Source organism: Anabas testudineus, chromosome 9, assembly GCF_900324465.2.
Source record: "Anabas testudineus chromosome 9, fAnaTes1.2, whole genome shotgun sequence".
In the NCBI taxonomy this organism is placed as follows: domain Eukaryota; kingdom Metazoa; phylum Chordata; class Actinopteri; order Anabantiformes; family Anabantidae; genus Anabas; species Anabas testudineus.
In genome coordinates, this window is record NC_046618.1 from 3,713,204 (window position 1) to 3,729,875 (window position 16,672).

Below are 16,672 nucleotides of genomic sequence, written 5' to 3' on the forward strand. Positions count from 1 at the left end.
GGAGCACATATTTGTAGGAACGATCCAAGCGGCACCATTTAAGAAAATTATTTTCTTATTGTCCGCAATATCGGGCTCAGCGTGGTTGGCTGGTGGTACCCCCATTACGTGACTGTAAATTATGTTAGAGATGGAAGATGTCGAGTGGCGTTAAGTCATCCAGAACGTAGCGTGGGCGCTAATGTAGGAAATGAGGAAATAGATGGCTCTTCCAGTAATTTTATAAAAAGCATTCTCGGCTTCTGTAGACTCACAGATGTCCCACAGAAGACAGTGTCATAGAGGACAACGACGCCTATCACATTAACACTTTTACCATGCTTAACTGCACATATACAGTTAAGTAGATCCTGCGTATACAGATTCGCTAACTACTTGACACAATCCTAAAAGACCACAGAAGCCCTGCGTCCTAATGTGTTACTACTTCATTTACACTTGACTTGGCCCTTTCAGTCTCAGGCATGTGACAGCTGGTAACACAAAAGATTTACACAAACTAGGCGCAAAGACATACCAGCACCTTAACAATGAAGTTTCTGTACTTTACATCTGCATAACTGTAAAGGCAGTCAAGTGTGGGGGTGTTGGGTCAAGCCCCAACCCCACATTGTGTTCTTTAGGGGGTATCACTGTCAGATGTTTTACAGGACTGGCGTGCATCATCTGTTAACACATCTTAATAAGGCCCCCAGGAAGCACTAGGTGTTTTAACAATAATAACATAGCAGTGTCTCGTTGGACATCAAGCTGCCTTTCAAAATGCACACTTGATCCTTATGGCGCGAGAGCCACAACGTTGGCTGTCAACAGCAGATTAAGTTTCTAAGGGAGTGACAGTGGGATCCTGAAACAACCACAAAGACATCTGTTGGGAACAACATGAGGCATCCAAAGTGTCATAGTTAAACCATAGTCAAAGTATGTGCCATACTACCTGCTAAAAACGTAATCAAACTTTACTATCCAAACTAAAATGTGTTCTGTCCTGCAGTCCCTGTAGTTTAACATTGATTTAAACACGAATTATTCATAACAGCAAGAATTTGAACAATGAAATGTCTTATTCTTTTAAACGTTACTTTTTGTTATGCATACCATGATATAAACATATTTAAAATTAAAGAAAGTAAACATAACATTCTTAATATACACTAAGCAAACCATGCTTAATGACAGTAGTCAAAATGAATATAAAATACATTTAATACACAGATAAACTATGCATGTGTTAAATGTGAACGTTCATACTGAGTAAGGCTATATTATAGGGAAATGCTAAGATATATAATAAAAAAGCAGGCAGAATAATGTTACTATTTCATCTGCACTGTTCAAAGCAACAAAGGTCCCAGTGGACTCCAAAATTGGCAAGACACCCGTGTCCAAGGTCACAGTCGTCACTGCCAAAAATAGTTGACCGCGGGCTCATCCCAAGTGCACCACTTTGTACGCAGTTATCTTTGGACACTTTGAATGGAAGTATATTCTTAAAGATGTGTAAAACAGAGGTCTACAGTGGGGCAGAGAACGTTAAAAGCCTTGTCCTGCAACACCTTTATGATGCTTGTGTTTGTCAAGTTGTGGATTCACAAAACATCTTAAACTGGGTCATCGCCAGAACTTACAGATCTGGTTCTTAAACAAGATAAACTCTTAAGTGAAACTCCATGGCAGCATGTAAGACCAGATGGTGGGTAAATTTAACCCCATAAGAATGAAACAAACTTTGTACAAATGTCAAATCTCTAATCTCTAATATAGTGTCCAGTAACAGTTTACATATAATAACTATATTGTTTTTGGGCCCTGCCTAGACATAGCCTCACAGAACCAGCCTATCCTCTCCTCCCTCTTGAATGACCTGACCAATAGATGCCTGGCTCTGAGCTCGGATAAAGCACTGCCTCTTGCACTCCATCAGCTGCTCCAGGTCCCGCCACATCTTCATCTGCTCCATGTTGTCGCTGTGGTTCTCCCTGACCATCTTCTGCTTCTCACGTAACTTCTGGAATCCACAAAGAAAAAGAGCAATTTGTCAAAAGAAAAAAACAAACAAAAAAAAAAACCACACAGTATGAGTCTGATCACTGTTTAGAGCCTAACTGTACGTATTATAAATGCAAATGACAACAACAGTAACTAAAAATATATAATTGCATCTAAATTACTGCATTTTTGTTAGGGTTAGGGTTAGTTTTCATTAAATTTCCTTGTCTTTTCTGTTTTTCCTCAGACACATGTTCTTGACTTTAGGAGTATGTCCAAGTACTGAACCCATAGCACCTACTGGATCAGTTCTTTGACACCTCTCCTCACCTTGCCAAGTAGCTCCTGTTCTGAAATGTTCTTCATGTACACCTCTCTACAAAAGAAACAGAAGCATACAATTCAAACGCAAGCTATCACACTCCACATATTAATCTCGCACAGTTTTTAAATAAAGGCGTGGTGTATCACCACATTGTGATATAATAAGGTGTGGTAATTATTGTCTGACAACTAAGTGCTGCAAGGGAGAATAAAGGGGCAACAGCTGACTGTACTGTAATAAGAGCTCACTGAGGTAAAATGGCCTATTCATCTTTGCAAGCAGCTGGCTGGCCTGGCTCAGCATGCTCACCTGATGGCCTTCTTCCTCTCTTGTGGATCAGAGGACACGTAGGCCTTCATCTCATCAGCAGCTCGCTGGATTTGCATCTCAATGATCTGCAGAGGACAGAAGAGATCCTGTTTATTGTCACAGTGGGTTTCTGGGGGCAGGTCACTTGCTAAACGCCATGACATTTTATCCACTTGCGCAGCACCCCTGTGGGTAGCAAGTAGATGCTCGAAGTTTGGAGTGTCAATACTAATTTTACCACATTTGTCTTGTAAATAGCTGATTGCAATGGAGTCCACACCATGACTAAACGTGACATTTTTATTTCTTTAAGCAACTCTCTTTTTAAAACCTGCCTCAGACATGGAGTTGATATAATGATATCGGTTTTCCTCCTGTGCTGTCTCCTCTCTCAATGCTTTCACCTCCTGTGAATTAAAAGAGAGGACTGTAGGCATGCAGTATGAAAACAGTGACAAAGATGTACAATATTGCAAATGTCTGTATCCAGATAATAACTATACCTGTTCCAGTTTAGATCTGTTGCTCTCCAGACCAGCAGCACAACTTTCATACTGTGCCTTCTTTTCTTCATACTCCTGGCTTAGCTCCTGTTAAGATCAGAACCCAAACACAAAGGAACTGAGAGACACATCATTTACCATGCTGAATGGGGACTGAGACAAATATATAGAATATATGTTTTCAACACTCCTGTCAAACCCACAGCGCTGTTTGACATCAATGTAAGATCACAGCTGGCATTTGAGAAGTTTCACATACAACAGGCTCTCACAAAGTCTATTTATGTCTTCCTGTTGCAGCTATTCATTAGTAGACATTACCCAGTAAGATGGAAACGTGATTCTGGGAACACATGTAGGAAAATTTAATCCCCCGCTTTAGTGTGGCAATGTGGGGGGCTTTCCCATCGTGCATTTTATTTATATATAAATTATTGCTTATGGACTCTGTCCAAAATAATACACAATCACAAAACAAATTACCTCTCACTAGTTTGCAGTCTCAAAGTAAATATTTAAATTATATATAAATTGAGGATATAGATTTTCTCTATAAAAGTTTAAATGTTTTAGTGTGGTTCTGCTGGACGAATTTTCATTTTCCACTGATTTGCATTCTATATATGAAACTCACAATTACATATCCAAGAATTCTATTCAATTTAGATCAAATTTCTTATCTGCAACTATATCAACCCCATAAGATTGACACTCTGGTAAAACATCACGATCAACCTCTTGGCAGGGTTCTTTTACTTCTGGGTTGTGTGGGGGAAGAATTATGTTTTGTTATGCCTTTTGAGGGTCCAGATTTATTGTGGACCATTGCATGGTTTTCCTTACAAACACTAATTTATGTGGTGTGATTGTCAAGTAGAGATGTTAAAATGCACATGATACTCACCTGACACAGCTGTCTCAGTGACCGCAGTTCTTTTATAATTGGAGCTAGAGCTGACTTCTTCTCCACTATCATAGAGTTTAATTTCTTAACCTGTAAAACCAACCCAACAGCACAAACTGAATGCTTTCTGTTTCAATTCTGTATCCATTTAAAGCCCACAACAGCAGGTAATATAACTAATAGTAACTAATGATTTACTGAGATGATGACAGCATTAGCAACCAGTGTCATAATTAGGATTCTCAGCAGCAGAGTATTGAGAATGTCTACTGTCAGGCCAAATGTGCCATTTTAGTGCTTCACCACAAGCCATAGAAGGTTATGACAGCATTCATAAACAGTTTGATATGCATTCATCAAAATAATAAAGATTTCAGCAGTGCATTTCCAACCCAAAGTCTACTTCAGCCTGGAGCCAGGGATGTTTGACTACATCATTAGGAGTCGTCTGCAGTTTGCCAAATATACTTGGTGCCAAACTGATCAACAAACTCGCTACAACTTGGAGCACAGCCTAGTCAGTTGCAACTGCTTCCTATTGGACATTGATAAAAAAGAATGACAGGGTGTTAAATAAGGAAGACACTATAAGTTATGCTGCCTATTATTTAACAATAAATGTCAGTCCAGACAGATAGAGGGGATATGCAGAAACTACTAACATTTAAGTCTTTCTAAACACGGGTGTTTTTATTTTGGCTCACTAGACTTAAAACCACCAAGCACTAATAGGCCTTTTTTGATCATATCACTAAAATCACAGGTGTTACCTATTGTGTGTGGATTTTTCTTAAGGCTTCTTCTCTAAAGTTACCATTTCAGACATGTCATCCAGTGTGCGGCCCTTCTGCTCATCAAGCTCGCTCTTGATGGCCGACACCCTCTCTAGTTCCTCCTGAGTGTTACTGTAGCCCGAGATTCCCTTCTCAGCTTCAACGGTTTGCTTAAAAACACAACAGAGACAGACAGTAACTCATTCATATGATAACAACTTCAGCATAAAACTTATTAAAACTGGCAAACTAAATTATTCATGGAAGGACTCATTCAAAAAGGGTCCACAACAATATGAACCATCACTGAAGCTAAGGCTCCTGAGACTGTAACATAAAAACTTTTTGGAAAAAACTAATCTATTAATGTTATGATGCAGATAAAACTAGCAGCACATAAAGAACATAAAGGCACATCATCAGCTAGACGGTGTCCAGCAGGATACTTTGATTGCTCAACAAATCCTAGTGTGGGATGCAGACATTGGAAAAGCAGCAGATGCAGCCATCAGAAATAGCAGCTCTGTCTGCGTCACAGCTATCAACAAGTCAGGTGCTGGGACGGCACAGGGGTGTGAAGCCATTTCCAGGAAGCTTACACCACTTCACTGTTAACACAAACTGTGTGAATAGGGAGATTAAGTGAAAACAGAAAATTTAGAATGTCAATTTGAGAGGACAGATACCCCATGGCATGAGGGTGCATGCCATGGGGTAGTAAGGGCATTAAAGCTTTTAGAATGATTTTCGTGGTCTAGATACAATACGTAACATGTTCACTGATCATTTAGTGTTTAGTCCATTTGTCTTATATGTCTTATATTTTTAGAAAATAGGCGTAGTGTTACCAGTTTCTGTTGGACGATCTCATTTCTCTGCTTGAGAATGTCCTCTGTTCGTTGCAGGACACCATATTCTGCCTTCAGCTCAGCAATTTCCTGCCGTTTCTTCTTGTACATGGTTCCCTTGCTCCGCAATTTCACCACCAGACGTTTCAGCTTTGGAAAACAAAGAATCCGAACTTAACATTATGTTCATTCAACATTAGTGTTAAGAGAATGTAATGCTAAAGAATACATTACACTCAATTTTGTGGTTCCTACACCCAAAGGTCTTAAAACCCCCAACTTGTTAACAACAAAAGCTTATTTACACATTTAAGAACTAGCATGTGTGTGTTGTGTTTCTGGTCACCTGACATATGTCTTTCTAAATATCAACCTCCTTTTAACTCTGGTTTAGTCTCCACCAACTCCAGAAGGAATTCTGTTTCTTTAACTATATACTTTGCTTTGCTTACCATAGCTTACCGTTGCTAATGTTGTCCATCTGATGTTTAGCGCAGGACAGCTAGTCTACAGTGGGTTTTTAGAAATGTGTCACTGAAAACAACGGTTTGCTACGTGCAAAATTAAGAACACAAGCTGAAAATACTTAAGCAGACTGCAAAGATGAAAGGAACTGTAGAACTGGGCCATAATTATCTGTTGCTTGTCACTTCAAATGACCCCTTTCACATATTCAGTAGCAGGGAAAAGTATGCAAACCTTTTGGAATTTCATGGTTTTCTGCATTAATTAGTTTGATTTCTATTTGGAAAGAACAGACAGGCATAAAAATGTCACTGCGTATCATCATGAAAACATTATTCCAATTGTAAAGTGTGTTCTAGGAAACATCATGAGTTGGGTCTGCTTTGCTGCATCAGGGCCTGGCCAACTTCGTTTTTATGCTTGTTCTCAATCAAAGACATGAAAGATTTGTTATTTGTTAATACTCTTGACTTAAGATGAAGATTAGGTACCATTTTATGATAAATTAATGCAGACAAACCACAAAATATTAAAAGATTTACATACTTTTTCTTGCCACTGTACATAGTCAATTTCTTTTTTATTTACAGTATTACTTCATTAGCTCACTGAAGTAAACGAAACATTCCTGCTACAAGCAAAATGTAAAAGCTTCCTTAGAAAATTCAATGAAAACAGTTCAAGTACATTTCATATTTGATGACATGGTGTCCAGCACAGCTGATATAATATGAAAAGCCACGGAATATGACAATAAGTTGAACCATGGGAGGGAAGGGATTAGAGAACAGCAGTGACTGTAGCAAAGGGGCCCGTAGGCCATGCCCATGATCTGAAACAGTCACTTGTTCCTTTCAGGTTGACAGTCAGCCAAACAGCTTCATCTGGCAGAATAAGCTTTAAGCGGATGTTCAGTCACTCCCCGCCCTGACTGCCTGTTGGGACACAATGAAACTCCTCCACAATGAAGAGCAGCTATAAATGAACACTGACACGGGAGAACAGCCCCAGAAATCACAGAATGTGCTTCACGTCCTTTGGGGAACCATGAAGCTTGATGTGTGTGTGAGTGAGTGAATGTGGGTGGGAAGGAGTGTGTGTGTACTTGTATTCCTTGTGTATTTTGGGACACCAAGGGCAGACATGGCTAAGGGAGGAATTAGCACACAGCACACAGAATGATACTGTACCGGGCTCCCAAAACAACTAAATTAAACTGGATGGCAACGCTGTCATAACATACAGTATATACGAACACTTGCATATAGATAAATCAACAGAAGCATGAATGGTGCAGCACATACTCCAAATACTGTACACGGGAAACATACAGAGAGAAAATATCTCTTAAAAATAGTATTTAGCTAGATCTATACATTAGAATAAAATGAAACATGTTACTCAGATATGTGATGGTGTCTTGACTGAAGTAAGACTAAAATTAACCAGTGTGATGAAGCTGGCTGATAAAGGGGTTTCATGTTCCTGGCCAACCAATGACGAGCAAATGTAGTCATGCCTCTCAGAGAGACCCTGCAGTTGGTGGGTGGCATGTGATGAAACGTAACTAGCCGAATGGAAAATACTTGTGATAAAGTGATCATCTCCACCGTGGCTGATGGCCCACAACTGTGGAGGAGTCTGATAAGCTGTGTTTGACAAAACATTTTCCATTAACTTCATTCATGTAAAGCCTCAAGGGCCCTCTTTGTTTCTACAAACAGCTCTCTCTCATCATTTCAGTTAGAATTAAAGATAGATTAGCCAGTCTGTAATTAATTGTATTTTGGTACAATTGATGTAGAACATAGGCACCAACTACAATCCAATTTTTCTAGAATGCAATAAAAACAAACATATGTGATATGATAATTAGCTTAAACTTTAGTCACCTGACAAATGTACAAAGGAAAGGTGTTCAGTGTTTTCACAGACCAACTCAATTGTCTTTCTAAGTATAAAGCACATTTAGAATTTAATGCCTGCAACACACAGAAATAGTTGGGACATTGGCCGAACAACTTTTTTTTTTTAAATGAACACCAGTCTGGATATATGTAACCTTTGAATCCTCAGACAGCACTGCATGAAAAACCATCGTATCTCATGATGAATATAGTTACATGTGGTCAGAGGACGTTGGAAAACCTTTGTGACATAACACAGTACAATGCTGCATCCAGAAATTCAAGATTTAAGATTCAAAAACCTTAAAACCCTCCATCCCTTACATTTGAGGGAGGAATTGTAAAGATTGATGGCCATAGGTAGAAAGGACCTCCTGTAGTGTTCTGTGGAGTACTTGATGTTAATCAGTCTTTGGCTGAACATGCTTCTTTGTCCAGCCAGCACACTGTGTAGTGGGTGGGAGGGATTATCCAGGATTGAGAGGAGTTTGGACAGCATCCTCCTCTCAGCTACAACATGTAGAGTCCAGCTCGACCCACAGAAGAATGCCAGCCCTCCTGATCAGTTTGTTCAGCCTGTTAGCGTCTGCCACCTTCATGTTGCTGCTCCAGCAGACCACAGCATAGAAGATGACACTGGCCACCACAGACTCATAAAACATCCCCAGTATGGCGCTGCAGACTCTCCTCAGAAAGTACATCCAGCTCTGTGCTATTTTTTTTACAATACTCATGAGTTCTTTGTCCAGTCCAGTTTGTTGTCCAAGTACATTCCCAGATGGTTAAGTCCACACCAGTCCACAAAACTGTCTACCACTCCCTGGTACTCTGTGACATCTCCACCCTGAATACAACCTACAACTGCAGAGTTGTTAGAGAACTTCTAAAGATGGCAGGACTCTGAGTTGTACCTCAGTCTGAGTCTGAGGCATACAGGGTGAAGAGGAATGGAGACAGAACTGTGCCCTGTGGAGCAGCTGTGCTACAGAACACAGTGTCAGACACATAGTTCTGTAGGCAGACCAATTGGGGGAGGTTGGAGAGGTAGTCCATGGTCCACGAAATTAGGAGAGTGTCGACCTGCAGGCTGGATGGTGTTGAATGCACTGGAGAAATATAGGAAAAACTAATCTTCACTAAGGCCCTGGGCTGGTCCAGGTAGGTGTAAGTGCAATAGAGCAGATGTATGCTGGCATCATCCACTCCAAGATGGGGTTGATAGGCAAACTGGAGTGAGTCAAGTCAGTGTTTGAACAGAGTCTGCAGGGACTCTACGATCAGCCTCTCAAAAGCCTTTATAATATGTGAGATCAGAGTCTGTAGTCTGTAGAGCCTCTGTAGTCATTGAGGACACTGGGACGTGACTTCTTATTCATGGGAATTAGGCACGACTTTTTCCACCCAAGAGGAACTCTCTCCAGATGCAGGCTGAGGTTGAAGATGTGTTAAAGAACACTACATAGCTGGGGAGCACAGGTTTTTAGCACCCTTGGGCTGATTCCATCTGGCCCTGCAGCCTTTCAGCTGTCTCCTCACCTGTTCTCCTGAGATGGACATCATGTGGTGGCTGAGTCATGTGGGGGGAGGTACTGAATAGCCTGTAGTGTTAACGGGGTTCTGTTGTAAAAATTATAAAATTCGTTGGCTGCTGGACTTAGCTGCCAGTGATGGTCCTCATGCCTCTCCACACCTCCTTGATTTTGTTATGCTAATGCTTTTGTTCCAGTTTCCTTCTGTAAGCCTCCTTTCCCTCCCTGATCCTGTCAGACAGCAGTCTCTGGACCCTCCTTGCTTCCTCCCTGTCACCTGATCTGAATGCTTTCTTTGCGAAAGTACCATTTATGATGAGGCACATATTTCTGTAAGTTAGTGGCTATTTCACCAGAACAATGCCAGGCCTCATTCTGCATGTGCAACAACAGTGCTGTTTCATAGACACGGAGTGTGTGTGTGCTCAGTTGTACCAGATCTGTCTCCTATTGAAAATGTATGGTGCATCATAAAGAGGAGAATCGGGTAACAGCAACCACAGACTGCTGAGCAGCTGAAGTATTGTAACATTGCAGCAAATGGGATCCTCTGTTCACAAATGATTAAGAGGTGTGATTAAAAGGAATGATGATGTAACAAAGTGGCAAACATGCCTCTGTCCTAACTGTTTTTATTGTGTTGCAGGTATTGGACTCTAAACTTGCTTATCTTTACCAGTGAAAACACTGAAAATACTTTCTTTGTACCTTTAACTTAACAAATCACAAATTTTTGCTTTATTGCACAAAACTTGTCTTGTACTAATACTACTGCCAGCACTATTTTTTCCCAAATTTTCCATAACACTGGATAATAGTTCTTCCTGTTGCAGAGATTTAGTTTAGATTAATTCTTTCTCTTTTCTTCCAGAAAAGCATAAACATGTTTGAAGTAATTTTCCACAGAACAGCTTCCTCTATCATTTGCCAGAATCAGTGGAAGCATTTGCGCTTTGTCTCTGCTGCTGCAAGAATACCACATGCAGTCATTTTGTGCTAAAAACTTAGTAATAATCTATATGCAACAAAATATGTTGGCACAAAAACATAACTAACAATAAAACGCAGGAAGCGCACGTCTATGATATGTTCACTGGTCCTAGCTGTTTAAAGGAATACTTCTGCATTTTGTAAAATACAATTTATATCTGTGCCTCACTTTTTATTTTCAACCCACACATGCTGAATAGGAGTCAGGGCCAGCACTCTTGGAACAACCACGTGCACCATCCATAGGGATTGACAGCAGCCCCACAGGACACAGACAGAGGAGGGAGAAAGTTGCTGCAGTTTCAGACATGCTGTGACTCTCTCCCCTCAGTAGGGGGCCAGCTCACACCTCATGGATATCAATGTGCGTCAAACACCAGGCTATAAAAAATCTCATCCACACAGTACATACGGACACAGCACAACCTCCATCTGTCAGCATCCCTTTGGTAATGCTCTTGATGAGTGACACTTAATGTTAATGTATGCACAGACAAAAGAAATCATTGTTTCTTACATGTGGTTCTGTCATATAGAGGGAGCAAATCTTTGTCATGAGACATACAGTATGTACATAAAAAGGTTTTCTGCTCAAAGTTAGTTGAATGTGCATAAGAAGGTTGATTACACTAAGGACAAAAGAAAGGGACAAATTTCAGTACAGTTTCTTGTTCTGGATAATCTCTGTTGTGTTCTATTTATTACTCTGCATGGGAATGTGGGGGAGAGAAGGGAAAACGGATAAGTAACATTAGACAGTGAGCCTGTCTGTGTTTGGATAAGAACAGAAATAGCCTTGTGTTTTCTGTGGTTTTGCAGATCTACTGGTGAGCACTTAGATAAAGGTGGACTTTCTAAATGTATTGTCAACTGTTACCTTGAACATAAAGAAGATAATCATGAGATAAACATGTCTTTTGCTGGCTACAGAGTGTAACATTCTTATCAGAAATACATTTCGACATCATGTATGTAACACATTCTAATAACATCTATATGGCAAGGAAGAGTATTTTAAAGTATGCTGAGATACTGTATATAATAATAATAACTACAGTATTTTGTGTAAGACGGACTTCCCACCTCATCACCCCGGATGACCACTTCCCCATCTGAACCTTGTGCCTGGCTGCTCCTCTGCCTCAGCTCCCTCTCTGCTGCGGCTAGCTCCTCCCTCACTTCCTGAAGCTCTTCTGCCTTTGACTCTTTTCTTCGAACAATGATGGAGGCCTGCAAGGGTCACATTACATTACATATACAAACACGACAAGACTTTCAGCTGACTGACTTCTGGCTTTTCATCATTCAGTTTAAATACAATTGAGCGATGTCATTAGGGTAAGTATAATCAGAAGAAATATAATCAGATAATGTACTCTATACCAGGTATCTGTGGTGGAATATGAATATGAATATGTTTTCTCACAGGTATTGGTAACAAAATCAAAAATAATTTATCTTGGCTTTTTCAGAAAAAAAAGGAGTTGATAAAAAAAACATTTTGTGGAAGAAATATAAGAGACACAAATGATAATCTTCTGTGGGTTAAAATATGTTTAGAGGTTATATTTTAATTACTCAAAGACAAAATAATATTACACAGAATCCTGAGGACAACCTTTGGGCCAAAACCAAGATCTTCTTGTATAAATACTCACAAGAACATACTAATACTATACTAGTACTTACACAGTACATACAATTGCTATTAACATGGAATATAATAGGGTTGATACTAAAACAGACATCATACAGGATGTTTAAGCTTTTAACTAAGGCACATGAGCGCCACTCCCTCATGAGAGGACAGGAAAGAAAGATGACCTATGCACCGCTACCCCTGCCTTGTTGGAAAATGGATGCACAATCAATACATGTACTGACTTTATCTAACATACTGTACATAAGCATATTGGTAAACCTTTGCAAGGTGCTACCTCCTTAAAGGTCCCCTCTGAACACAAAATGTAAATATAAGTTTTTTGTTTCTAATAAAACACAACATGATAGTCAGCACAGACAGGGCCCTTTTAGACTTAATACCTGTTGCCTGTAAAGAGTCAGTTTGTCATCCATGGGGTCATTTCTCATCATCCTTTTCTCAATCAGCTGATTTATCTGAGAATCAACTTCTTTTATCTGTGAAAATGTAAATAGGAGAACACACAAGACACAAACACTTGAGAATTTGACAATGTATAAAGGTATATAGACACAACCCCATTTGCTGGTCCTGACCTTGTCCTCCAGCTCATGGAGATCGGCCTGACCCATGGCAGGCTCTGAAGCCACCTTCTGAAGATACTGGACTGTACGCCTCATAGCATCCAGCTCTTTGGGAAGTTTCTCAGAGACCATATAGGAGTTGATCTTGATTTCCTCTTCAAGTCTCTTAATTAAGCCTAAAAAAGACAGAGTTTTAGTTTAAGCATGTTGAACCTACATGGCAAACATACCAGTAATATCTTGCATGAAATGCACTGAAATATTTTTAAAATTCATTTCATTGTTAAATGGCAAAAAACTGTTCAAACTACTTACTTACTTTGGAAACACAGATACTACGATTGTGATAAGTGACTTAAATTGTGCAGATTCACCTCACTTTGTATTTTACAGGTCATTTTAGAAACTCCAAATATGTAAATCTCTCCTCGGGTTGAAGAGGACACTAACCCTAACCCTAAACCAATACCAGATGAGAACAATTTACCTCATAAGCTGTATTATAACACCTCACATATCAGCATCATTAGAGGGTCTCAACAGGTGATTGTTAAATGAGATACTCCCTCTGTTGTGTCCTTAAATGTCCCATTTAGCTCTGTCCTGCAGAGCAGCAGCACATTGGTACTCACTCTCTGGATTGGCATCTGCAGCTGCTTGACGCAAGTCCTTCAACTGCTGCTGCGATCTCTGCAGTCTCTGCTCTGCCTGGAACAGCTGAAGACAAAAACAACAAGTACAAAAAAATTATTATTACAACTAATGTTCATTCTTAATAACTGCGGCAAATATTTATTTTTCACATTTAATGATTATCAACATTTTTTGTAAAATGTCATTTGATCAATCAGTTCACTTACTCATTAATTCTATGTTGTTAAAAAATGTCTAAACTAAACAAAAAAAAAAAATAAAAAATGCAGAACTGAACATAAGTGAATAAAGTAACTTTTTGAGACTACACAGTTTTTTGGATGTGTCAAGCTAAATCTATGATTTATGAATTATGAGTTGTTTTTCTTTTCAGTTCCCTGAAGCAAAACAGATTGCATGCTGTGTATCATCCCTGTGAAATATACCAAATGTAATGACAAACCACAATTAATAACAAGTGTCTACTTGGTTCTTCTGTTCCTGCTTCTGTTGAGAAAGTGACTCCTCTCTCTCCTTCTCCACTCGCAGCTGTCGAGCCTGTTCCAGCATTCTTTGATGGTTGGACACGGACTCCACCTAGTGGAGTTACAAGTTAATATGATGACATCTGATTAGAGGCCATTACACAGTCAGCAAAAATAACGATGCACTTCTAACAGAGTCAGTTCTAACCTTCTCGCATGCCTATGAGTAAGACCTATTAAATTAACACCTCATTACTTTACAGCTTTGTTAAGACAGCCTTGCAGCCTGTCAGATCCTTGTCACATGTATTAGAGGAGTTGATAATATATGTCTGAGGTTCCGTTTTCATTCCTTTGTGAAGCCTAAAACCTTCCAAGTATAACAAGAGCAAACGGGCCTCTCAGAGCAGTGTCCTTACCCTCTTCTTCAGCCTCTCCACACGTTTGATTAGTTGGTCTTTCTCTTCCTCCATTGCACTAATGTCCTTTCAAAAACAAAACAAAACATGGAAACATTATCAGAACTGTATCAGCCAAGGTAAGAATGATGAATTTTAATGAATACTGTTGAATGAATATTTTTTGTTGTAAGTGATGAAGAAGAACAATTATTTTTTATTACCAACATATATTTCAATGTTTTGAATCACAAATTATTCAGATTTGGTTCAGACATTTACAGAATTTTTTTTTTTTTAAGAAATCAAAATTCCCCAAAGACATTTTAAAAATTACTGTTCTGCCTGACAATGAGTTACAAATGATATTCTATATAATATAACCTGACAAAGAAAATCTATATTAAAATCTAAGAGTCAGTTAATTAATGTTATATTTGATTAGAACAGATTTAACTGATGAATCAACTTTAAAAAGTCAGTTAAAATCTCAAAACCTAAAGGCCTTCCTCTTTTACAAGTAATAAATAAATAAATGTTACACTGATGTCTTTTGAGCACATGGTATTATGAGAATAAGAATGCTTTGCAACAAGACCACACAGCAACTGTAAAGGGTTAAAGACTACTTTGTTTACCCTTCTGATTTCGGCGGTGGAGAAGCCTGAAGTCCTCAGCTGTTCACATTCTTTGTGATATGTCTTAAAGCCTTCAACCAGCTCTTCATACTGTGAACACACAACATTTAGTGCATTTACCTTTTTTTCCAATTTAAAAAAGTAGATAATGATATGCAGCTGAAATATATCTACCAACCTGGTGATAAGTGTCATTGATGACATCATCCTGCAGAAACTCTGCAGGCACTTCCAGCTTAACTAGAAAGCGAGCCAGGTAAGCCCTTTTCTTCAGCTCAGGGACCCTCTGTAGCAACCAGTGGAGGATTGGGTGGATCACAGGTTTTCTGCCAGTCACCAGACCCTGTCTGAAGCTGCTACTGCAAGAAGTGAGAAGAGGATGCACTTTTAAAAGCAAATAAAGAAAATATCTCTGGACCAACAGTCAACCCTAACCCTAACCAGTCAACAGCAAGTGATACACAAATGAAGATGTGGACATTTTAATCCTTATTCACCCCAGCTACTTACACATCAGAGAGGCTGCCAGGAGGTTTATATTTCAGCATCCCCAACAGAGCGCTAATTCTCTTTACAGTTTGTTCAGGCATTTCTTCACGGATGTCTATGGCTTGCTAAACACGAGAAGAACAGTAAGATGATAGTGGGCACTAAATGGCATGACTGTCACATAAAATCAATGTTTTAATAACAGACACGGTAACTTTCACACAGCTGCAATAAGTAAAATCTGTTGAAATCTGTCTTTCACCTTTGGGTCTATTTCAGCCAGAACGTCATTTAAAATCTGCAGCAGCTGCATCGGTTCGAGAGAGTCAAATGTGATAAGGTTAAAGTTTTTCTTGAATGGGTCTTTGTTCAGCTGTTCCACGATGAATTTCAAGTGTTCGCTCATCTTGGAAATGCTGAAACCTGCGTGCTGTAACGGCCCTTCGTGCTCCTCTTTGCTGGATCAGCCAGCTAAGCTAACTGTAAATTAGTTTTCTGTCGACAAACTTCGCTTGTCAGCCCGTGAAAAAACACTTTGTCTAAAAAGCAGGTCGCTTGATTGAAGGTGACGTTGGCAAACAACTATTTACAAATGATAACGACACAAGTCCAAAATATTTTTACGTCGCGTTATAGATATTCTTAGCTAGCTAGCTAACTAGTTGGAAGATAGCAAGGCGGCGGTTGTTGTCAACGGCCCCATGGAAACCATGAAGGCGTTGCGGATTGGTTGCTAACAGGAAGTAGCTTTGACGATCGATTCAAGAGAGTTTTGTTTTGTTGCGCTAAATGTGCGCAGATTGACTTTTAGTTCTACAGACGAGGAAAAGAATTATTACATTTAGCATTACGTACCCAAAATATATTATTGTTGAAATAATTTAAATAAATGTGACTAAAATACACACCTTTGACTTTCTTCTGCATGTTTTAGAAATGTGTCAGGAAACCTTGATTCCAGTCAAATCACATTGAATCGGAATTAACCTGTGGTATTTGTGTGGAAAATAGATGTATAGGTGTTTTGTGCAAATGATTAGTGCTAGATGAAAAACAGAAACACATCAGCGATATACCACCTGCTGTAGTACCTCAACCTCGAAGTCCTGCATTTTGTGTGCGCAATGTGCGGTTTAAGTTAGTTTTTAAGATCGCTGTGTTGGTCCTAACTTTTCAACCTGTAGATGGCGATGTTTGCACAAGTCACTGTTTTCTGTTGCAACACAATGAACTTTGGAAGGATTAATCAGAGTTTTCAGTG

General features: G+C 39.4%; 1 protein-coding gene across 1 annotated transcript; it reads right to left on the bottom strand.

The window, feature by feature from the left end:
* Window positions 1-1,188: 1,188 nt before the first annotated feature.
* ift81 (intraflagellar transport 81 homolog) lies at window positions 1,189-16,110 on the bottom strand. Its single transcript, XM_026343966.2, has 18 exons — window positions 15,674-16,110; window positions 15,433-15,536; window positions 15,101-15,281; window positions 14,923-15,012; window positions 14,306-14,371; window positions 13,888-13,998; window positions 13,401-13,485; window positions 12,781-12,944; window positions 12,586-12,681; window positions 11,626-11,772; window positions 5,652-5,801; window positions 4,845-4,973; window positions 4,031-4,120; window positions 3,127-3,213; window positions 2,959-3,030; window positions 2,624-2,709; window positions 2,320-2,365; window positions 1,189-2,008 (listed from the first exon to the last, which is right to left on the bottom strand). The coding sequence occupies exons 1-18, from the start codon at window positions 15,815-15,817 to the stop codon at window positions 1,826-1,828; spliced, it is 2,031 nt and encodes a 676-aa protein (XP_026199751.1). The 5' UTR covers window positions 15,818-16,110; the 3' UTR covers window positions 1,189-1,825.
* Between the last annotated feature and the right edge of the window lie 562 nt (window positions 16,111-16,672).